Below are 24,332 nucleotides of genomic sequence, written 5' to 3'. Positions count from 1 at the left end.
TTCGGGACAGAGGCATTAGCTAACAGTAGCCACTGCGTGGCAGCTAGCTAGCTACGATGATCCAGTGTAATGATCCAGAGTGGCAAGAATCCGGTGATGTGGTAGAGAGAAGCAGTCCGATATGCTCTGGGTTGATATCTCGCTGTGCAGACTGGCAGGTATTGTCCAAGCTAAAGCTGACTGGTGTCCGAGCTAAAGGTGAAGACCACTAGCCATGGCTAACAAAGACTAAAAGCTAGAATCTAGTTAGCTGGCTAGCTCCTTTGTGGAGGTTATAATGAATAAAAATAGCAGATCTGTACCACATTGGGTGAGGTGGGTTGCAAGAAAGCATATTTAGTTCGTAGATAGAAAGTGAGATTAAAATATATAAGAAAAAAATGGCTATTTACACGGAATAAGACACGGGATAAGACAAAGACAAACACATGTCCGACTGCTACGCCATCTTGGAAAACCAACCATCATGGTCTACAGTGTCGAACATAGCACTTAAATCTAAAAGTACAAGGACAGAGAGCTGTTTGCCACCTGTGTTTGTTTAAGATCATTTACCACTTTAACTAAGGCTGTCTCTGTGCTGTGGTGGGCATGAAAACCAGATTGGAATTTCTCCAGAATTTTGCTTAAGAATGGAAGGTTGGAGATTGGCCAAAAACTGTTAAGAGCTGAAGAATCCAGATTACTTTTCTTCAGAAGGGGTTTCACCATAGCAGGCCAATAATAAAAAGGCCCTCTACTGTAAATTTACCTCTCCTCCTTAGGGGCCAGGCAACAAAGAATCCACTATCCATGTATTTATCTATTCCTACTATTTACATTTCCCTGGATATTTCTCATTGACGTTTTTAAAGGGAGGGTATAAGTTTATATACAGAACTCCCAATTTAGTGGATTTGGTGGTAATGACAAGGGTTTACTACTGTGACCCCTGTCCCTTAGACACTAATCCTACCACCACGTCACATACACACATATGTGCACAGACACACACACAAGCGTACATGCACGCAAGCATGCACACAGGTACACACACACATAGGCACACACACACACAGGGTTCAAGTGGCTCCTTTCTGGGTTTATACTGTTTCAAATTATAACATGAGAGTGGAACAAGTAAATGCTTCCTCTGACACCGCCTGGTATAGAGGTCCTGGATGGCAGGAAGCTTGGCCCCGGTGATGTACTGGGCCACACACATTACCTCTGTAGTACCTTGCGGTCGGAGACCGGGCAGTTGCCATACCAGGCAGTGATGCAACCCGTCAGGATGCTCTCGATGGTGCAGCTGTAGAACCTTTTGAGGATCTGGGGACCCATGTCAAATCTTTTCAGTCTCCTGAGGGGTAATGAGTTTTGTCTTGCCCTCTTCACGACTGTCTTGGTGTGCTTGGACCATGTTAGTTTGTTGGTGATGTGGACACCAAGGAACTTGAAGCTTTCAACCTGCTCAATTACAGCCCCGTCGATGAGAATGGGGGCGTGCTCAGTCCTCCTTTTCCTGAAGTCCACAATCATCTCCTTTGTCTTGATCACGTTGAGGGAGAGGTTGGTGTCCTTGCACCACACGGTCAGGTCTCTGATCTCCTCTCTATAGGCTGTCTCGTTTTTGTCGGTGATCAGGCCTACCACTGTTGTGTCATCGGCAAACTTCATGGTGTTGGAGTCGTGCCAGTCCGTGCAGTCATGAGTCAACAGGGAGTACAGGGGCGGACTGAGCACGCACCCCTGAGGGGCACCTGTGTTGAGGATCAGCGTGGAAGATGTGTTGTTACCTACCCTTACCACCTGGGGGCGGCCCGTCAGGAAGTCCAGGAATCAGTTGCAGAGGGAGGTGTTTAGTCCCAGGGTCCTTAGCTTAGTGATGAGCTTTGAGGGCACTATGGCGTTAAACGCTGAGCTGTAGTCAATGAATAGCATTCTCACATACAGCTGAAGTCGGAAGATTACATACACCTTAGCCAAATACATTTAAACTCAGTTTTTCCACAATTCCTGACATTAAGTAAGGAATTCCCAGTTAGGATCACCACTTTATTTTAAGAATGTGAAATGTCAGAATAATAGTAGAGAGGAGGATTTATTTCAGCTTTTATTTATTTCATCACATTCCCAGTGGGTCAGAAGTTTACATACGCTCAATTCGAATTTGGTAGCATTGCCTTTAAATTGCTTAACTTGGGTCAAACGTTTCGGGTAGCCTTCCTTAAGCTTTCCACAATAAGTTGGGTGAATTTTGGCCCATTCCTCCTGACAGAGCTGCTGTAACTGAGTCAGGTTTGTAGGCCTCCTTGCTCACACATGCTTTTTCAGTTCTGCCCACAAATGTTCTATAGGATTGAGGTCAGGGCTTGGTGATGGCCACTCCAATACCTTGACTTTGTTGCCCTTAAGCCAACTTTGGAAGTATTGGGGTCATTGTCCATTTGGAAGACCCATTTGCGACCAAGCTTTAACTTCCCGACTAATGTCTTGAGATGTTGCTTCAATATATCCACACAATTTTCATCCCTCGTGGTGCCATGTATTTTGTGAAGTGCACCAGTCCCTCCTGCAGCAAAACACCCCCACAAAATGATGCTGCCACCCCCGTGCTTCACAGTTAGGATGGTGTTCTTCGGCTTGCAAGCATCCCCTTTCCCTCCAAACATAACAATGGTTATGTCCCCATGTGCACATCGAAACCGTAGTCTGGCTATTTTATGATTGTTTTTGAGCAGTGGCTTCTTCCTTGCTAGCCTTTCAGGTTATGTCGATATAGGACTAGTTTTACTGTGATATAGATACTTTTGTACCTGTTTCCTCCAGCTTCTTCACATGGTCCTTTGCTGTTGTTCTGGGATTGATTTGCACTTTTTGCACCAAAGTATGTTCATCTCTAGGAGACAGAACGTATCTCATTCCTGAGCGGTATGACAGTTGCGTGGTCCAATTGTCTTTATACTTGCGTACTATTGCAGGTACAGATGAACGTGGTACCTTCAGGTGTTTGGAAATTTCTCCCAAGGATGAACCAGAATTGTGGAGGTCTACAATTATTTTTCTGAGGTGTGTGCTGATTTCTTTTGATTTTCCCATGATATCAAGCAGAGGCAGGTACACCTCCAAATGACTCAAATTATGTCAATATTCCTATCAGAAGCTTCTAAAACCATGAAATCATTTTCTGGAGTTTTCCAATCTGTTTGAAGCCACAGTCAACTTAATGTATGCAAACTTCTGACCCACTGGAAATGTGGAACAGTGAATTATAAGTGAAATAATCTGTCTGTAAACAATTGTTGGAAAAATTACTTGTTTCACGCACAAAGCAGATGTCCTAACCGACTTGCCAAAACTATAGTTTGTTAACAAGAAATTTGTGGAGTGGTTGAAAAATGAGTTTTAAAATTACTCCAACCTAAGTGTATGTAAATTTCCCGACTTCAACTGTAGTTTTTCCTTTTGTCCAGGTGTGAAAGGGCAGTGTGGAGTGCAATAGACATTGCATCATCTTTGGATCTGTTGGGGTGGAATGCAATTTGGAGTTGGTCTAGAGTTTCTGGGATAATGGTGTTGATGTGAGCCAGCCTTTCAAAGCACTTAATGGCTACAGACGTGATTGCTACGGGTCGGAGTCATTTAGGCAGGTTACCTTAGTGATCTTGGGCACAAGGTCTATGGTGGTCTGCTTGATACATGTTGGTATTACAGACTCAGTTCTTGATTAACAGGAAATAAACAGGAAATTAACTAAATTGCTGTTACCCAATTGAAGAATTATGAATAGGTCATTCCAATGTGAAAAGTCAACTTGGTACAAAATGAAAAATGGGTTGCATAGATATTAGTTAGAGCAGGAAAGCAGCTGTGCACAAACTGTGCCACGTTCACCATCCGGGTAAATTGAATATTCCCAGGATTAAACTATACATTTGTGGGGATCCTGTTTCAAAATGACTAGCCTATCTGTCTTTGATAAAAACATACAAACACTTTGTTGAAGTGAGACTGTTAACCATAGGTTTGGAGCTTTCCACTGTCTGTTATTGGCCTACCAGGTTATTACACCGCTGGCCCTTTAAACATCTCACAGCGGTGACGAAACGTGAATGAAAGTGAATGAAACACAGCCATTCATTAAAAACAAATAATAGGACCGATCCACCTTTTGCCATCCACGTTTCCATTGGTCCTCGAGCACTTGAAATATAATTAATTAATTTCGAATTGCCCATTGGTTACTCGCAAGAATGACAATGCCGACGAGCCAATGAGAGTGTGGCTCTGTGTACCACTCGAGCCCCAGGGAAAACCAAGCCATCGTTATCTAAAAGCTCAGTCAGTTGTGTGAGTCGGATGGAACGCATCAATTGATCATTGAACAGAGACGTTTCTGTCTTTTTTTTGTATGGATTTTTCTATTTCGTTCTTGTCATACTGTAACTGAATTGAAACGCGCACAGGGTGAGTAGTCTGAAATCTGAATTGTCATTTTGCTTGGATATCCATCTGTGGCGATGGAATATCAATAAGTTTACGATCGCCTGCAACAGCAAATTTAGATCTCTGCCATGGGCGAAAACGGATCGCCATCTTTCTCCAAGAAAACATTTACTTTGGCAACCATTTTCTCTCGCTTTGTACTAATTGCTGTGTAGTATTGCTCGTTCTTTATCTGAGTCTACCTATTTATTTTATCTCCGAGTCGGAAGACTGTTTTCTGATTTTATGAATGGAGAGGTCAGGTTATTTTCTTCGCAGTGTTTCACACGGATCGAGTTTCACTTCATTAAAAAAAATGTAAGGGTCCGTGAAGGGGGAGGGGGGGGTTGTAGGTCGGATGTTATTCATCAACCCCTTCAATTGCTTTGAACAAGCTAATATTTAGTGGGTCATTTTTTTTGCATTCACTTTTGGGGAAATAAATTACGTTAGCGTTTTCAAATACATAATCAGTTCTCAATAGGAGCCTTGATTTTCATCAGCAGTCTGCAATATAGGCTATTGTCTTTTTTTTGCCTACAACTTTCCACTTGCTGCTTTTATAGGGCAACTACCGATTTTTACTCCAGATATGATTTAACAAAATATTGTTGGTATCCATTACTGAGAATGTATAACAATTCCAAAGCACCATGCAACTAGACACGAACATTTTTAGAATATACATATTTGACCGAATCCATAACGAACCCTGTATGGCAATGTTAAGGTTGGTCAAATTCTCTGTTTCACCAAACAGTACCTATCCTGTAACTCCCAGTAATTGGATACCAACTATCATTGGTTAGATCTCATTATCTGGAGTAAAAATCTGTGGTTAAGTTTAGGCTACACCAAGTTACATGATCAAATGTGGGAATTTGAATTATATTTGGGAGAGGGGGGGAATAAAACGGATCACCTGCTACTTTGGATTTGTGGCCATTGACAACGCCACTGTTTTCAAAACTTGGTTTAAAATATGCGTAATGTTGTACACTATGATTTGTCCACTGTTGTACTACACAGACAACTTTAATGATGCATAAAATGGTATCTACCGTGTCGCTGTAATGGCGGTTATCGCTTTATTAGTCATCCATTTAATATAATAAACGGGTGAAGTATAGTGACTCGCGTCAAGCTCAAGGAGGTTTGGAGTGGGAGGGCTATCCACGTGGAATGGAAGGTTATGAATTTACTATTTGTTTTATTCCCATCCCATTCTCTGCCACTTTTTCTGTCGGGTTTTATGTGCAAGTGAGTGTAACTTCCCTATTCCCAGGGGATATGGAGGCTGTGCTAGGATTTTATATTTAAAGGTCACTATGAAACAAGTAGTTTGCCTCAGTATGGAGAGGTATAGTGTAACAAGATGTTTCTATTGGGATTTATTTATAGACAGGATTTTCTGTTGTCTAATATTCTTCAGTAATTCGTTAATGACTAAACAAAATTAAATAACACTCGTGCTCTATACAATACGGTTGCGTCAAATGCCTCAGTCTGTAGGGTTGAAGACCCATCCTTGAAGGTTTCCCCTGCTCAGTCATAGCTGATTATGAATGCAGTCTCCTAATCGCCTGAACAGATGGCTGGCTTTGCTTTATATAAGAGTTCCATACGTCACACAACTACAGCGTGTATTTAAGTTGTGCATGCAGGACATGCTCTAAACCAGCATGTTCAGTTAGAAGAGCTGTTGTTGCATTAGGAAACAAGAGCAAGAGGCGGTGCGGGTTATATGGGTTCTGATAGGACCCTAGTGAAGTGTCTATTTTTGTGAAAGAAACTGGATGATCAAGTACTCTGGCAGAGTTGAACTACTAACATATGTTTTCTATTTTGTTTTTGTCCACAGTTGAACAGTTGGTACATAAAGTGACTTTTGCGATATCGCTTAAGACCCTTTTCTGGGAACCTTTGAAGACCTGGATAACATGGATGGATTCTACGACCAGCAAGTCCCATTTATGGTCCTACCCAATGTAAGCATGCCCCTCATATCTTCATAGAAATATAAATACTAGAACGTTCAATGGGAATGCCCATTCTAATTATTCGATTTGTATGGTTCTCTTGGATGTCGCTTTGAGGCAGGCATCCCCCCCCTCCCTCCCACCTCTCTGATTCAGAGGGGTTGGGTTAAATGCCGGAAGACATTTCAGTTGAATACTTTGTTGGACCACTGATTAGATACCCCCTTTCCCTTTATCAATCAGGAGCATGGTCGTCATCATTGGCTCTGTTCCACTATCCAAACTTCCATACTGCTTGCAATACAGAGTCAGAATGTACTGGCCATGTATTCTATAATGGTTTGCTAGTGTGGCTATTCAAACAGAGCAATAGATTGAGGTTTGTCAACATTCCAACTAGAAGTGGAGGTGATGTAACATTCTCAAGACAATGGAGTCACACCAGAGGCATATTTACATGTATACACAGCCCAGTCACACTAAACAGCTCTAACTAATAATTTGGTTATGTTTTCATCATTTCAGCAAAAATCTCATGTGGAGGAACCATACAGCAGACCAATCATAGACAGCAGGAAAAGGAAGTTTGTAGACACAGTACTCGCCCAGGACACGGAAGGTAATTGGACAACTACTTCTTCGTTACCCTTTGACATCAGCATGAGCCACCCGACACAACCATACTTTTTATTCCTATCATATGTAATGTGGATTGTTAAAGTGCTCTCTACTTACCAATCTGACATTTGAACAGAGGTCTGTAGGCTCAGTTTTAAAAAATAAAACAATTCTGTTTCAGACCTCTTCCAAGATCTCAGTCAATTGCAGGAGATCTGGATTGCAGAAGGTGAGTTATCTAGTAATCATAAAATGGGTGGTTCAAGCCCTGAATGCTGATTGGCTGACAGCCGTGGTACATCAGACCATATACCACGAGTATGAGACAACATTTATTTTTTCTGCTCTAATTGGTAACCAGTTTATAATGGCAATAAGGCACCTCGGCATATTGGCCATATAACACACCCCCGGGCCTTATTGCTTAAGTGTACCACAGAGTTGATACTGAATGCTTCCCCTTTTCTGCTGAATTTCTTTCTATATATTCTGTTGCTCTCAGCACAACCCGGGAGTACTTGCCCTCTGGTAGACATTGGTTATGTTAATTCAATCTCATCCATATGTGACGCCTTTGGAAAAGTAATACAATTCCCCTTGAAGTAGCTGTCGTCAATACAGGCAGAAAAATAAGTATTTTCTTTGGAAAGAGGGTGACCAAATGGAGAAAAATGTTTTGGGTGATTGAATTCTGTTCCCAGATGGTTTTTGAGATGCATTGAGCAAGTGGGCAGATTAACCTAAAATGAGAATTTGAAATATTCATCACTTTTTTTTCTGTGCATTAAACTACAGCGAAGTGCCATAAATAAGCAACTATGCTGACCTAAGAGTCCTTGAATTTAACTACAACATTTCTTTCAACGTTCACTTTTTTTTTTAAATTGTCACACTCTAAATTAACTGGCAAATCTTAACAGGCATTTTCTACCCTTGAACCACTGCAAGAGTGGTAATTACTCGTCCATTGTCTTGGGATTTTAACAAAGTTCCTAAGTATTTCCCAATGTTAATTTTTTTCTGTGGATTGAACAAAATAGCTTTGGTTCCTTTTGAATAAAGACATCAAGATGAGATTTACAGTTTGTTCACCCAGTGGAAACCCAATTAGTATCCACTTGTTTAACACTCTGTTTTCTCCCTCCACAGCCCAGGTGCCTGATGATGAACAGTTTGTCCCGGATTTTCAGTCGGATAGCTGTGAGTACCTGAGATGTATTATTTATACCAGGCTGGGATGTAGAGGTGTCAAGTTCCCCGACGCACACAATGTAGCAAGATCTGATCTTGGGACTGCTGCTGTGCTTGCCTGAAAGACCTAGGCCTTCAGGATTAAACCGAGCTTCACTGAAGGAGCCATTTGCCCATAGAAATGTTAACTCAGTTCATTCTGTGTCTTTACTCTGCTCCATTGACTGGGTTCAGAATGTTTAAGATAACAAACCCTGATGATCACTCTCATTCTCCTGGTCTCTCTCTCATTCTCCTGGTCTCGCTCTCATTCTCCTGGTCTCTCTCTCATTCTCCTGGTCTCTCATTCTCCTGGTCTCTCTCTCATTCTCCTGGTCTCGCTCTCATTCTCCTGGTCTCGCTCTCATTCTCCTGGGCTCACTCACTCACTCATTCACCATCCTGAGAGGGCTTTCATCCTGCCAGGGCTTGACGCCATTCTTCTTACCCTAAAACATCCTTCTTTACTCTGGAGAGACTTTCCCCTCCTCCCATTTTGGGTTTAATCAGGCGATTGGCGTGGGGCATCACATGAGCCAAGCTCATAATCTGATTTCACACTTTCATGCACTCAAATCCAGCCTCTGGAGTGGGATGGATTCCTGCGGGTGGGGGTATCCAATAGAGGCCCAGTCCACCCAGCCCTTCTCCCTCCCCCTCTCTGACTGTACAGCTTCACCTCCCCCATTTGTCAGCAGTGCACAGAGCCTTTTATATGGCATCCAAGGGAAATATTTGAGTTATGTTCAGTGGAGCGTTTTATGATTCTTCCCTTTTCCAGTTTGTTTTTGTCTGATGTGGCATCAGAGACGGGGTGTGGTTGCTGGCATCTGTCTTTGTTGCTGTTTTGGACCCCGATCTGCATGGTAGCCTAGCATACTGTAAATGACTGCGGAGGTGTTGCAATATATTATTAAGGTTGCTGCTGTCATGCGTGTTTAGACAGTGGGGCCCATGCTGGGGTGTGTAGTAGGGCTTGTGAGGTCTCTGTGCAGTATAGTTCTTGACGTAGCCGTTTGGGTGCATGTGTAAGTGTGCAGGATAGTGTGTGGGTTTAGCAGCGACCCCATAACCAAACGGGCCAGGCTCTCTATTCACCAGCCCTGTGTGGCCCCTGCCCTGCCTTCAGTCATCCGGCTGTCACATGGCAGCCTATGTGCTCCACACACACTCCTGTACTGAACCTTGCCCTCCAATCATCACGACCCCTGTCTCGGAGAGTGGGGAGGAAAGACTGCTTATTAGTTGTGCCTTCATTTCCCATTCTTCATCCGTTTTCTCTCGCTTTCGTGTGTTCCATTTGAGGCACTACTGCATGTGGTCCTGCTCTGAGCTTTTATAGTATGCATGAGCAGGGAGCTCTGCTCACATGCCTATTGGTTCCCTGTCACCCCTCCCTTCCCTGGTCCATCAGTTAGGGTGAGGTATCCAGCTCCTGTTACGCCTCTCGCCTGCGCATCCGCTTTCACTGGCCCATTATGTGGTGCGGGAAATGGGAGTCGACTGGAGATCTAATGGTTAGAGAGGAGAATTATTGAATTACGGCCACACTGATTCATGGGTAATGACCAGGGCTCCCCCTATTCCATATAGTGCTAACCTTTTGGCCAGAGCCCTATGGGTGCCATTTGGGAGGGAACCGGTGTCCGTAATAGACATCTGACGGGAGAGGACGGTGATGATCGTATCATACTGATGGATGGATGGAAGTTTTCTATTGGGCTGCCAGCCGTGGTTGGGCTTCGACGGGGTTAAGTGGCTCACAGTGCTGATTGATAGTGTTGTTTTCCCCCAATGTCCATTCATTGAAAAATGGAGGACACTGAATAACCTCCGACTTGTTTTCTAGGTTGATTTAAGTAGCGCTAAAAGTGTTTCTATTGTGTTGCCCCTCTCTCTTCTCAGTAATGTTTCATGGCCCCCCACCATCCAAGATTAAACGGGAACTGAGTCCCTCCAAAGAGATGTGTCCTTGTGACCAGGAAAGGAGTCCCATGCCGTATGGAGAGAAGTGCCTTTACAGCGACAGGTAATATATATATATAATATAATATATATATCACACACACACACACACTATGTTACCTTTCACCACACCAACAAAAGAGACAAGTATTTTGACCATGCTGATACAAGCCTTCCGTCTAACCGGCCTCTGTCGCCCTCAACAGTGCCTATGAGAGGAGACCCAGTGGGGCCTATAAGCCATTGACCCCTCCCTCTACACCCGTGTCACCATGCAGCTCTACCAACACCCCAAGGACACTCCCAGTCAGCCAGCAGACTCCTTCCCCTCATCAAATACCCTATCGGAACCAAGGGCCACACCCCCTGCAGCCTGACAACCAAGCAGTTGGCCCAGCCCACAACCAGCAGAGGCCACTCCCCCTCCAGAGCCCACCCTATGCAGTGCCCTGCCCCCCCTCACTCCTCAGTCAGGATGGTAACTACAGCCCTGAGCACAGGTGATTGGTCCTATCCTGCCATGCTTACTGGTATAGGAGTTAATCATGAGAGATTCTGCCATGCTTACTGGTATAGGAGTTAATCATGAGAGATTCTGCCATGCTTACTGGTATAGGAGTTAATCATGAGAGATTCTGCCATGCTTACTGGTATAGGAGTTAATCATGAGAGATTCTGCCATGCTTACTGGTATAGGAGTTAATCATGAGAGATTCTGCCATGCTTACTGGTATAGGAGTTAATCATGAGAGATTCTGCCATGCTTACTGGTATAGGAGTTAATCATGAGAGATTCTGCCATGCTTACTGGCTTACTGGTATAGGAGTTAATCATGAGAGATTCTGCCATGCTTACTGGTATAGGAGTTAGTCTTACTGGTATAGGAGTTAATCATGAGAGAGCCTGAGGCTTACTGGTATAGGAGTTTATGCAAATATGGAGTTTAACATCCAACATTGCTGAACAGGTGAATGACTCCATCCAGGTGTTTACTAACATCCTAACTAATGAGCCTGTCTCTATAGAAAACTCCTGACCCTAGGTTGACCTCTCTAAATGTAAACATCCATCTCAATAAGACAGGCGTTTGCGTTTTCATTGCATTCTGAGACACACCGTGCAATTTAACACATTAAGACCAGTGGAGAGGATCAGGCTTTGTCTAATGCTGCCTTTTTAGGAGGGGTGTGGAAGGTCCCCTATATTGAGGAGTGAAATGTGCTGGCAGTGTGGGAACCCCCGTGGGAACAACCCACCGCTCTGTCACCCCCACCTGTGACAGGACTCCTGGTGGGATGTGTTGGAACGCAGGGCATGTCATCACCAGCCAGTAATATGCTCTCTGTGTAGCCAGAAGCCGTTGGCCTTGTCTCTATCTTACGGTCACCGGAGGATATTTTATACCTGCTAGCTATTGACACCTGCCCCCATCTCATTTACAGCTTTTATTCGCAGGCTTGGTTGCACTGAGTACATTTGGTTCCTGAGTGGCGTGTGCGTTGCGTTTTGGTCTTAAGCTGGGCGCTCAGTAGTTCCTCAATGGTCGAAGACTCTAACTCACATTTACTGTAAATGTATGCCTTGTATATTTAAACAGTTTATCAAGATTCCATTCTCTTTAAATCTGAAATGTTTTTAAGCTACAGTTTTCATAGCCATCAGTAGTATAAGAGTGTAATGAACTTTAAATTCATCTCTCTGTTCAAACATTAGTTTATAGCCACAGTTTTCATTAATAGTAACCTCCCACCCCCTCTCCCATGCCTTCCTCCACCCCAGGTTCCAGAGACAGATGTCGGAGCCGTGTCTCCCCTTCCCTCCCTCTGAGAGCCGGACTCACCCTCAGTTCCTAGCCCAACCGCAGGCCCCCAGCCACAGTGCCCTACCCAGGGACGGGAGGCCCCCCTACCACCGGCAGATGTCTGAGCCCCTGGTCGCTGGTCCCGTGCCTCAACACGGCTTCAAGCAGGAGCTGCTGGACCCTCGCTACACCGAGCAGGGTGTCCCCTCCATGGGCCCCCCTCAGGCTGCCTTCCACCACATGGCCATCAAGCAGGAGCCCCAGGACTTCTGCTTCGACTCTGGTGAGTGGCTGGCTACCTTCATGCTCCTCTGGATCGGTCGGCTACACTACACAGACTACAGCATTACAGCTGACCCACAGGGTTGTCATAGGGTTTGAGGGGTGTGAGTTTTGACATTGGTTCCAAATCTTTACCCTTAAGTGTGCTCTCCTTAATGCATTGGATTGGTGTAAACACATGAGTTTCCACCATATTTCTTCTACCGTTCCTTTCTTTCCATAAAGTGGAGTGAACAAGTGCACCCTTAGGACAAAAGGAAAGTGAAACAGGAAATAACCTTGGGGCTCTGATGCAGGTTGCTGTCCTAGGAGAGTTAGTCCCCTCCAGACAGGCTGCATAGGAGCAGACTGGTTATATGGTGAAAAGTGTCTGTCCCTGTTGATTCTGCTCGCTGGCATGCGGTTGTTAGTTTTAGCGCAGCAAATCCCAGAAACCATTAACAAACACAACCGTGTAGACCCTCACACCGCCCTGCGTCAGCAGTCGTAACGCACATACAGACATCACCGTGTCACTTCCAAATACGTCAACCACTCTGCTCTGACAGTCAGGCCAGTAAAAATGGGTCTCTTAGCTTGACTTGACTAGAATTTTGTTTTACTTTTCATCTCGATGCCCACGCACCCCAGCTGTTGTCCCTATTCTGCCACCAACACCCACCTTTCCTTCCGTCCTCTGCCCAGGCCAGCTTTGCACGGTCCCTCTTTCATTCTCCCCCTCAGCTTTATGATTGGGGGGCCAGTGATGTAATGCCAAATCCTCTTAGCTTCTTACAACCTATAAATACATACGTCAGCATAAAGGTCCACTGGCCCGGCCTCTGTCTCTCTGGATGGATGGATGGATAAGAGCATAGCCAGTAGTCACCATAGTCACATCACACTTTTGTCTCTCCTGGTTGGGACTGCTCACCACAACGGATGTGTCTGAAATGGCACCCTGTTCCCAATACAGTGTACTACTTTTGGTTTCTGGGCAGAATGTGTGCACTATATACTGAATAGGGTGCCATCTAATGCAATTGGATAGAGGATCCATGATGCTTTAATTAACGAGCCCAAACTTGAGAATAGGAGTGTAAATGCTTTGTAGATATGGCCCTAAAGTGTGGTAAAGATCTGGTCCTTAGGAGAGGACAGGAAACCAAGGGGTGGAGTGGGACCGTGGGGGCTTTTCCAACTCAGCAGATCGGGGGGTGGGGCTTGACCCCATGGGGACCAGCCAGGCATAACGTGTTTTGTCATGATTTGATGTGGGATGGCTAGTGGACATCTACAGCCCAGCTGATTGGTTGCTAGGTCGAAGTCAGTTGTATAATAGAGGAAGTGCTGCAGCGGCAGGTTGATAAGAGGTGAAGAATGTAGCACGTTCGTCCTCATGTCAACAACCATGGGAATGGGTATATAGACAGACAGAACGTATCCGGAAATGTACATACAAGCAGTATCCAATCTCCCTTTACTAGTGTGCAAGCAGAGCAGTGTTCTAAATATACTCATGTTAGAGGTCGACGTTGATATGTTGTCTCGTCCTCCCTCTGTTAGAAGTGCCTATCTGTCAGTCTACATTTGGAAGAGCCGGAACCTTCTACCAAAACAACCATGAAGGTAAGTATCCATTTCCATCTTAGCAGTGGCATGTTTCAAGTTTTAATTCCTCTGTAATAAATACATAGGAAATTCTACTCAAAGCTCTCGCAATAAAAATGTTACGAGGGCTTACTGGTAGCTGTTGCCTCTAGTTGTGACGTATTGAGAGGTTATAAAGTGCTGCGTGGTTGGGGAACAGGACATGCCGCAAGGTACAAGTCAACATTAGAATGACGTCTCTCTATCAATGAGGCCTGTTTTCACTGTTTCAACACCGCTCCGCAGCACTGCTGTCCGCATCATGTTAGCACAACATCATTGTCCACTCTTGTGAAGCTACCTGGCTATATTGCTTTGTGAGCAGTTTAGTCTCCCTGGATATAGTAGCTGGCCTCCACGGCTAAATGTAGGCTGTGTTCCCATGCCCTCCCCTGGCTAGCTAACCTCTCTCTTCCAATCACAGGTTTCTCCTTTGACAGAGAGCCTCACCTGTACTATGATGATACCTGCGTGGTTCCTGACAGACTTGAAGGTAAGAAAATGCTTTACATTAGGAACAGGCTTGTCCCGTCCTGGGGCTGTGCGAGAGGTATTTGAGCAGCATGGGGTTCATCCTATCCTTGGGGGGGTTAGGGGGTGCTTTACAAGCATCACAGGGGACTCCGTCTCTACTCAGCTGCTGGCAGCATTTGAAAGGACAGGTTTATCACTATGCCTGTTGCGTGACTGACTTGAGAGGAGAACTGTAGAAAGTCTCCTTTTGAGCAGCAGAGATGGCAGGCGGGTGCAAAATGAGTAGCCTGCTCCCCTTCACAGTCCACAGCTCATAGGAATGTCTCACCACACTGTAGCTAGCTGTTGGGTGGGCTAGCAATTTTAACTTGCTAGTTCATTATAATTGAGACCCCCACACGGCCCATTTCTCCCCTTGAGGCCCCAATGATTAGCCAGACTAACATTTTGCACTAACGCCAAAGTTAGTTTTGACTATCAATGTCTATCTTAATATCCTTTTTGTGCTACTTGGCTATACCTGCACCAAAACTCTATTTTTCCTTCATAGCTTGTTCTCCTTTTAAAATACGGAGCCTATTTTATTATCAGCTCTTTTATTTCCATGACTGGTCCAAATATTTTCTCATGGCTCTCTTGTCCATCTGCAGCAGACATATGGTGTGAATATGTTCGGACCATGGAATGGCAATAAAGTCACATTGAATCGTAATACATATTGTATCAGCACCTAAGTATTGAGGTCCCTGTAAAAATTCCCAACTCTGTAAAAAGATAATTAAATTTGCCTGACATGCTAGATGGCTAGGCTGCCCCAAAGTACAGTGCTCACTCCCCCCTCCCCCCCAACCACAGGGAAGGTCAAGCAGGAGCCCTCAGTGTACCGCGATGGCCCGCCCTACCAGCGGCGTGGCTCTCTGCAGCTCTGGCAGTTTCTGGTCACCCTATTGGATGACCCGGCCAACGGTCACTTCATTGCCTGGACAGGCCGGGGCATGGAGTTCAAACTCATTGAGCCAGAAGAGGTCAGTTGGAAATGTTTAAATCATTTTTTTTTTTATGAACTTGACAGATTCTCTTACAAATGACTTTTTATAGGTCAGTTCCTTGCCCTGATCCTAGTAGTATTTCATGCCATTAAAAGTCGGTGTACTCATTCAATCCCTCCTTTTTTATTAAAATTAAAAAATGAAGATGTTCAATCAGGCATTGTGACTGATTTAGTGTTTTCTGTCTTGTCTCTTCAGGTGGCTCGCCGCTGGGGCATCCAGAAGAACAGGCCAGCCATGAACTATGACAAGCTGAGTCGTTCTCTGCGCTACTACTACGAGAAGGGCATCATGCAGAAGGTAAAGGCAGGTTCACCCTTTCTATCCTTCCCCATTTCTCCTCAGCTACAGCCTGATGCTTCCTTGGCTCATTTGAATACAACCTTGGAGGGTGATGTAGCCATAGAGATCCATATTATATCATGTTAGAACTATTGTGTTCTATTTGATTCTGTGGATCTAACTAACTTGATCTTCTCCGATTGGTCCTTTCCAGGTTGCTGGCGAGAGGTACGTGTACAAGTTTGTGTGTGACCCTGAGGCCCTGTTCTCCATGGCCTTCCCTGACAACCAGAGGCCAAACCTGAAGGCCGACCCTGACAGCCTGCCCTGCGCTGGGGTGGATGATGACACCCTGCCCCTCACCCACTACAAGAACACCCCTTACTTGGTGGACTCTGGGGAGCAGTGTGTAGTTCTACCCTACGGGTACTGACTGCCCCCCCCCACTGCTCCTAAACCCAACCCAGAGATCAAGCTCCGACTGCTGAGGCTGAGCAAGAAACTGGATCAAACCTGAGCCCGAAACCTCCCTCGCTCCGCTAAGTTACTCCTCCAATCCTGCCCACTTACGGATTAACATAACCCTCCCCCTAAAACAACTGAGGAGAAACCTGCACCAACCACGTTCCTTGGCATCATCTATAGTACCAAGAACGCGGGGACCGTGGAAGTAAGGGTGTTATGGACTTCAGTGGCTCCGCCAACTCTCAACTCAAGGTGAATTGGTGTCATTGCTATGGAGACTAAGAGGACGTAATAGACCAGGGGCCATGTTATTATGGCAGCATGCCGGAGGACCGACCGATAGATCTCTGTGTAGACTGCAAGAATTGTAACAGTTCTGATTTTGGACAATCTGCTTTTTCTAAAATAATTATATTAAAAGTTAATTCTGACAAAAGTATCTATTCTGTAGTTGCCTTTTTGGTCCCCAATAAATATATTTTTCTGCCACATAGTAACAATAAGATCTGTGTAAGCAAGGGCTTTGATTTGCAAAAATAAATAGTAATATTTGAATATTTATAAAGAAACCTACATACCTGTTGGTTTCTGTAGACTTGGTATAGAAAAGAATGCTGTCTCGTCTACGATTGGTTAAAGATTTAGATCTGTAGCACTCCAGCCCAATAGGATATTCTATGGTTTCCATGGATGGATTCTTCAGACCAGTGACCTACCTTTTTGTTTTTAATGCTGCCCCAGCTGTGTATTTATCCAGTGTCATGAATGTTTGTGCTGGGCTAGCTGAGGTTACCAGTGAGTAGCCAGACTAGCTCGGAGTACTGTCGCTGTGTCTGGAATGACCCTATGCACTCCTTTACAAAACCCATGTGGCTCTGGTCAAAAGTAGTGCACTGAATAGTGTGTAATTTAGGATGCAGACTCTGTCTTGTTGTCCATTCTCATTTCTACTGACACTCTACAACATTGATTTTTTTTTTTTTTCATAAACTACTTATATTTCCTAAAGGTTGTAACTAATCAGCGTTCCACCTCAAACAATAAATCCCCTGCAGGAATCTTTCATTTTCCAAAAAGGGACCACTCTGTCTATTTTTCCCCAGAGATTTAGAATTTTTTAAAACATACTGTTAACTTTTTTTTTTTTTTTCATTTTATTGGGTGCTTGATGTTTCTGCGGCAGTGAGTGTACTAGATTCTTAAATGCACCAGGATGGCATCTTTCAGGACATTGCATGCGAAGGTGTGGAATTATACACCTTTCCCTGGAGTCCTCTTTCTATCAATTGCAGGTTGTCAACAAGAGACCTCTGCTTCTCTTTGCATGACAGTGTATTCAAACAAACTGTCCACTAACATATGGCTTTACTCTGGACAAAGAAGACAAATTGTGAAAGTTCTCTGCATTTTGTTTGTTTCTTAAATGGGGGGAAAAAGACAAACTTATATAAATATATATTTTTGCTAAGGCTGCATCTGATTTTATTGTATAAGCCTGTATAGTTCTGCCTATAACTCATGTATCCCTGTGACGTGATTATTACTGCAGATAGTTTTCTTTTTAGAGGCCGTTATTGGTGACTGAAATAGTAGGATGAAGAGTGAGAAAATAGTATTAGTTATAAAGAAGTAGTGTGACTTGGGTTCCATTCAGTGTGGTGCAGTGGTCTAGGGCACTGCATCTCAGTGCAAGGGGTGTCACTACAGTCCCTGGTTCGAATCCAGGTAGTATCACATCTGGCTGTGATTGAGAGTCCCATAGGGCGGTGCACAATTGGCCCAGTGTTGGCCGAGGTAGGCCGTCATTGTAAATAAGAATTTGTTCTTCACTGACTTGCCAAGTTACTAGGGGGGGGCGAGAATCCCAAATGGCACCCTATTTCCTATATAGTGAACTACCTTTTGAAAAGAGGGTGCCAATTCAGACAGTTAAGAGATGTAAGTATCCACCTCTAGTCTCTGAACTTGTATAGGCTTCACCTTCTCTCCCTCTTCACAATGTGTTCCTTTACACTGCAAAGTTTATAATGATCTGTACTGGGTACAATAAACTCTTCTTTCTGCTTCTCTTCCGGTGGTCTGATCTGTTTTGTCGTTCCCTGTTCCCGCTCCTCCTCATCCTCACACAGGCTGCGTCACCAAATGGCACCCTATTCCCTATAGTGCACTACTTTTATCCAGTACCCTGGTCAAAAATAGTGCACTATATAGGAAATAGGGTGCCATTTGGGACTAAACTGAAGTGCTTGGCTTTGCTAATTACTGACAAGTCACCTTTTTCCCCTGTTTTTTCCTTCTCCGGTTTTGATATTTTCTTTGTTAAAGATTACCTTCGACTCTCCTATTGCAAATGGTTTAGCAATACTGACTAATGTGGCAGGACTCCCGGGAAATCAGTGGCAATTGTTACAATGTACAGATGAATCATTGATCATCGTGCTCTCTCTCATGAATTACACATTTTCTACCTGTAGATGTTGTTTTGTTTGATTTGTGTTTTTATGTCTGCACAGTGGTGACACCAAAATTCACCCACAGAGATAAAGACCTCTTGCAGTAAAATTAATGAAAGCAGTGAGTTTGTTTTGCTCTTTTTGTTTTAGGCTAGGATGACATGTCCAAAGGATTCTTGAAAGTTGGATTATTCTTCAAGCAGGCTAGTTTTAACTCTGCGTAGGAGTTGAATGTTCCCTGAGCCAGTACAAGGACAAACAGTAGCCGAGTCTGTACAAGGACAAACAGTAGCCGAGTCTGTACAAGGACAAACATTAGCCGAGTCTGTACAAGGACAAACATTAGCCGAGTCTGTACAAGGACAAACATTAGCTGAGTCTGTACAAGGACAAACATTAGCTGAGTCTGTACAAGGACAAACATTAGCTGAGTCTGTACAAGGACAAACATTAGCTGAGTCTGTACAAGGACAAACATTAGCTGAGTCTGTACAAGGACAAACATTAGCTGAGTCTGTACAAAGACAAACATTAGCTGAGTCTGTACAAGGACAAACATTAGCTGAGTCTGTACAAGGACAAACATTAGCTGAGTCTGTACAAGGACAAACATTAGCTGAGTCTGTACAAAGAAAAACATTAGCTGAGTCTGTACAAGGACAAACATTAGCTGAGTCTGTACAAGGACAAACATTAGCTGAGTCTGTACATGGACAAACATTAGCTGAGCCTGTACAGGGACAAACATTAGCTGCTGTTCAGCTAAATGAATTTTCATGAGTTGGTTTACAATACAGTAGTCTTGAAAATACCATCTTTTTAAATACAGTACTAGCATATTCATGGCATATTGTTTTTTAAATGACGCAGTAAACAAGTCAACCTGCCAATACATAACAAGAATGCAACCTGTATATTAAATATTTCTATGAATTAAAGATTCATGCTTTCCTCAGTCCAGTGTAAAAAACTCACTAGGATTACATAGAGCTGTTAAAGACAAAGGAGTGATTTACAGATTGTGATTCTGTTACTAATACTACCTTTTCAACAGAGACCAATCACAAACTACAGCTGGTCTACTTCAGTAAGGAATAGTTCAGAAGGGAGATTAAGTTTTAAACTAGATCCTTTTGAACTTTTATTCTATTGATACGCTCCCTCCACCACCACTGTGCATTCAATGGTGCGGTTGGTGGAATCTTATCCATTTGCCTATATGTTCACTAGCTACTGACTGTTGATGGAGGCCCTCTGAACCTGTCCAGCTCTTTATTCTTCAGTATTCCAGTGCTCTCTAAAAGCTCAAAGTGTATCAGGGCCAGAGATGGGTAGGCCCTCCATCACTTGTCTGGCTCGCTGCTCTCTTTCTCTCACACACTATTTCTTCATCTCTCTCTCTCGCTGAATCTCCATCGATTGGCAGAGAGAAGAGTGCTTCTCAATGCTGTTAAAGGCCCCCAGTGGGACTCGCACAGCCCTGACATCAACTGCACCTGGACATCTACTATTGTTGTCTGGAGAGCCCATTGTGTCTGCATTGCAAATGGCACCCTATTCCCTATATAATGCACTGCTATCGACCAGGGCCCATAGGGTGCCATTTGGGTCGCTGACTGTGAGTCTGCCTACGCTGAAGGCATGGAGCATCACTCAGTCATAACTGATGTTTATTTAATCAACTCTGCTACACTCTCAGTTCTCATCCTTGTGCATCAAAGTCTAGACACAGATGTTAGGCTACGTATGTCAAAGACATCGAGTTTCAATGATATACTTTCACCTCAGAAGGAGAGTACCGACGTCCTATATAAAACATACACTACATACCGTTACACTAGCCTACAACTTTCTTCATAAGTCCATAGTTAAGGAAGAAATGGCAGTTACGAATACCTTTATTCTTAAGAAGGTTTTGGGATGCACAACAGGAGGCTAGTTCAGCTTACAATTCCATCACTAAAACAATTCCCCAGTTTGAGGTCAAACAATAGGAGATAGAAAACCATTTTTTTTGTTTTCATGTAAAATGCATGAAATGTATGTCTCAGATGTACGGGTATGTAAAATATACTCTGAGGTCCTGGACATCAGCACTCTGTGAACTACATGGGAAGAACAGTTGCACTGTTGTATGTAAAATAGATGAGTGAGGGGTAGTTTTTTAACTGGACAGTTGACTATAATCACTGCAGTGGTAGGCCAGGCCTACTCAAAAAAAATAAGACCACAAATTCAATAGTGAATAAATAGAATCTAGTTTATTTTCAGAAATTGATTACCAAAGTCTTATCAATATATGTACCTTCCTTCCCTGTAAATCTCTCTTTCTAATAATGCAAGTCTTTCCTCCCCCTCACACACTGTCCCCTCACTCTCCCTCTCTCCCAATCAGGATTTAGCACTGATCCCTATTTGAGCTTGATCCACTTACTGAGGATGCACTGATCAGATTGAGTCTGATCAGATGTCACATCACTGTGGAAACATCCACTCTTAGAAAGCCACTTAACCTTCAGCCCCACCATATTCAATCCTCCCTGGAAATCTTAGTGCAGGCCAGATAGCAGACCTGGGTTCAAATAGTATTTGAAATCATTTTAAATACTTTATCTGTGCTCGATTGAGCTTGCCTGGCTTAATACACCAACCGAATATCCCCAAAACTCGAAACCCAGCCCATCTGGCACTACAGGCCAGCTAGAGCAAATGCTCACAGTATTTAAAAGATTTCAAATACTATTTGAACTCAGGTTTGCCAAATAGAACTGGCCCACTAATCACAATCAGCAGAGTCAGAGTCAAATATCACCCATGATTTCTCTCACCTATATACAGTCATACTTTGTGGTGAAAAGACGGTCGGAAAAACACTTAGAGAGCAATTTATGACAGTGTGCACAAACTAAATGGACAGTCCATCAACATACATTTGACCATACAGACAGCTAATGACTAAATCCAAAGTGAATTATTGATCCCCTCTCTGAAAAACAAGATGTGGGACAGGCAGCTAATGCATATAGAGGTTTTAGTCACAGGGCCAGGACTCACTGCAGTTTGCTGCTTTCAATGCAGTAGGAGCGGTAATAGACACACCCTAATCTGACTCAGAGTGGTTCCTGGTTTTAGAAGAGTTTTATAGTAACATTTTAACAATGTAACTTATTTGGGGAGGACGGGCTCGTGGTAATGGCTGGAGAGGAATGGTATCAAATACATCAAACTCATGGTTTAATGCCATTCCATTGACTCCGTTCCATGAAATATTATGAGCCGTCTTCCCCTCAGCAGCTGGTAATGAGGCTGCTGAGGGAAGACTGCTGGGGAGGGACGGGTCATAATAATGGCTGGAACAACGCTAATGGATTGGCATCAAATACAATACAATTAAGGAGCCACCAACCTCCTGTGGATGTCACATTGTAACAGGAAATTCCTCTTTTTGAGACTAAAATAGGCTATTTGAAGCCTTGGCGTTTGGGACAACACAAAGTGTTTTCTTTGGGTTATATGCAGATTTTTTGTATTATTTCATGAAATAAAACTAATGATGAAATGCGGTCTATTAGCTGGATTTAAATATGAGTGAGTAGAATACAGGAACATACGTAGGTAGAGAGAGTGAGATGTTGATCTTCACATGAACCCCTGATTAGACCCAATCCTGATCTCTCTCAAGGAGCTGTCACACTGCCCTTAATCCTTTATTGCACAACAGACTTTACCTAGTGGACACACAGACACACACCAGACTCTTCAACTTCAGCAGGCTGAAGTAATTCAGCCTGTCTCTGAGGTCCTTCACCGTGGTCTACAGGAACACCATCAAGAGCATACTGTTGGCAGCGTAGCCTAGTGGTTTGAGCATTGTACTAGTAACCAGAAGGTTGCAAGTTCAAACCCCTGAGCTGACAAGGTACAAATCTGTCGTTCTGCCCCTGAACAGGCAGTTAACCCACTGTTCCTAGGTCGTCATTGAAAATAAGAATGTGTTCTTTTCTTAACTGACTTGCCTAGTTAAATAAAGGTAAGAAATAAATAAAAAATGACAGCCTGGTACAGCCACTCCAACGCCGCTGCTGAATAGCTGCCACTAGGCAGTTACCTGCTCCCCTCCTGTAAACATGAAATACCTGTCGGTCAAACAACCTAAACTGGCTTTACTAGCACTTTCAGTTCCAGATCTAGTTCTTGTACCGTTTCCACACATATTTTTGCTGATTAAAGTAAAAGGACACTACATAGAACTGTTTGGTCAAAACGAGCATCGTTATGTTTGGAGGAAAAAGGAGGAGTCTTGCAAGTTGAAGAACACCATCCCAACCGTGAAGCACGGGGGTGGCAGCATCATATTGTGGGGGTGCTTTGCTGAAGTGGCTGGTGCACTTCACAAAATAGATGGCACCATGAGGGAGGAAAATTATGTGGATATATTGAAGCAACATCTCAAGACATCAGTCAGGAAGTTAAAGCTTGGTCGCAAATGGGTCTTCCAAATGGACAATGACCCCAAGCATACATCCAAAGTTGTGGCAAAATGGCATAAGGACAACAAAGTCAAGGTATTGGAGTGGCCATCACCAAGCCCTGACCTCAATCCTATAGTACATTTGTGGGCAGAACTGAAAAAGCGTGTGTGAGCAAGGAGGCCTACAAACCTGACTCAGTTACACCAGCTCTGTCAGGAGAAATGGGCCAAAATTCACCCAATTTATTGTGGGAAGCTTGTGAAAGGCTACCCGAAATGTTTGACCCAAGTTAAACAATTTAAAGGCAATGCTACCAAATACTAATACTAATACTAATTGAGTGTATGTGAAGTTCTGACTCACTGGCAGTCTGATGAAAGAAACAAAAGCTGAAATAAATAATTATCTCTAATATTATTCTGACATTTAACATTCTAAAAATATAGTGGTGACAGGAAGCCAGCCATCATCCTGGACTACAGCCACAACAAAGGAGGCGTGGACAACCTGGACAAGGTGATTGGAACTTACAGCTGCAGGAGGATGACTGCCCACTGGCCGCTGGTCATCTCCCTTAACATCATTGATGTGTCTAACACATCGCCTTTGTGATATGGAACAAGATCAACCCTACCTGGATGCCTTATAAGCGGAACAAGAGGAGGGTGTTCCTGGAACAACTGGGAAAGGCATTTGCAACCCCACACATTCAAAGAAGGGAGCGCCTCCCCCGCACAGCAGCCTCTGCAGCGCTTGTGAAAGCTGTTCAGGGGGCTGAATCTTGTCCTGATCCACCTGAGGCTGCATTCATCTGCACTGTCCATGGACACACACTGCATAATGTCCTACATGTGCTAATTAGAGTTGATTGATTGATTTTATTCAGGTTTTGTTTTGTATCTATTATCTTATTTTATTCTTATTTCTTATTGTTGTTTATACACCTTGTGGGTGGGGGCAATGGTTCAAAAAATGGGAGAAGACTAGTATTTTGTAGTTGAATTCCTCATTGTACAGTATATAAGAATTTATCACTATGCTGCCAAAAAAGTTCAAGACTGTTATTGTTTCCTTTCAATAAAATGCAGGTTTGTGATGAATGACAGGTTGATCCTTTACGCAAAATAGATTTGGGTGTTAAAATTCAATCAAGCTGCTTCATTTT

At 43.7% G+C, this 24,332-nt stretch overlaps 1 protein-coding gene across 3 annotated transcripts; it reads left to right on the top strand.

Annotated features, from left to right (window-relative positions):
- The first annotated feature begins 4,328 nt into the window (after positions 1 to 4,328).
- LOC135547600 (ETS translocation variant 5-like) lies at positions 4,329 to 18,311 on the top strand. Of its 3 annotated transcripts, none has more exons than XM_064976748.1 (13): positions 4,329 to 4,449; positions 6,329 to 6,455; positions 6,972 to 7,065; positions 7,246 to 7,293; positions 8,214 to 8,264; positions 10,200 to 10,323; positions 10,538 to 10,759; positions 12,040 to 12,344; positions 13,889 to 13,951; positions 14,397 to 14,465; positions 15,302 to 15,471; positions 15,694 to 15,801; positions 15,992 to 18,311. In XM_064976748.1, exons 2-13 carry the CDS (start codon positions 6,408 to 6,410, stop codon positions 16,208 to 16,210), a joined length of 1,521 nt encoding a protein of 506 aa, XP_064832820.1. In that variant the 5' UTR covers positions 4,329 to 4,449; positions 6,329 to 6,407; the 3' UTR covers positions 16,211 to 18,311. The 3 variants fall into 3 exon arrangements, with proteins under 3 accessions (XP_064832820.1, XP_064832818.1, XP_064832817.1); XM_064976746.1 differs by having other exon boundaries at positions 10,466 to 10,759; positions 15,694 to 15,795; XM_064976745.1 differs by having other exon boundaries at positions 10,466 to 10,759.
- Positions 18,312 to 24,332: the final 6,021 nt, after the last annotated feature.

Source organism: Oncorhynchus masou, chromosome 10 (genome assembly GCF_036934945.1).
Source record: "Oncorhynchus masou masou isolate Uvic2021 chromosome 10, UVic_Omas_1.1, whole genome shotgun sequence".
Taxonomy (NCBI): Eukaryota; Metazoa; Chordata; class Actinopteri; order Salmoniformes; family Salmonidae; genus Oncorhynchus; species Oncorhynchus masou.
The sequence above is the reverse complement of the archived record's forward strand: the minus strand, read 5'-3'. Positions and strand labels throughout refer to the sequence as shown.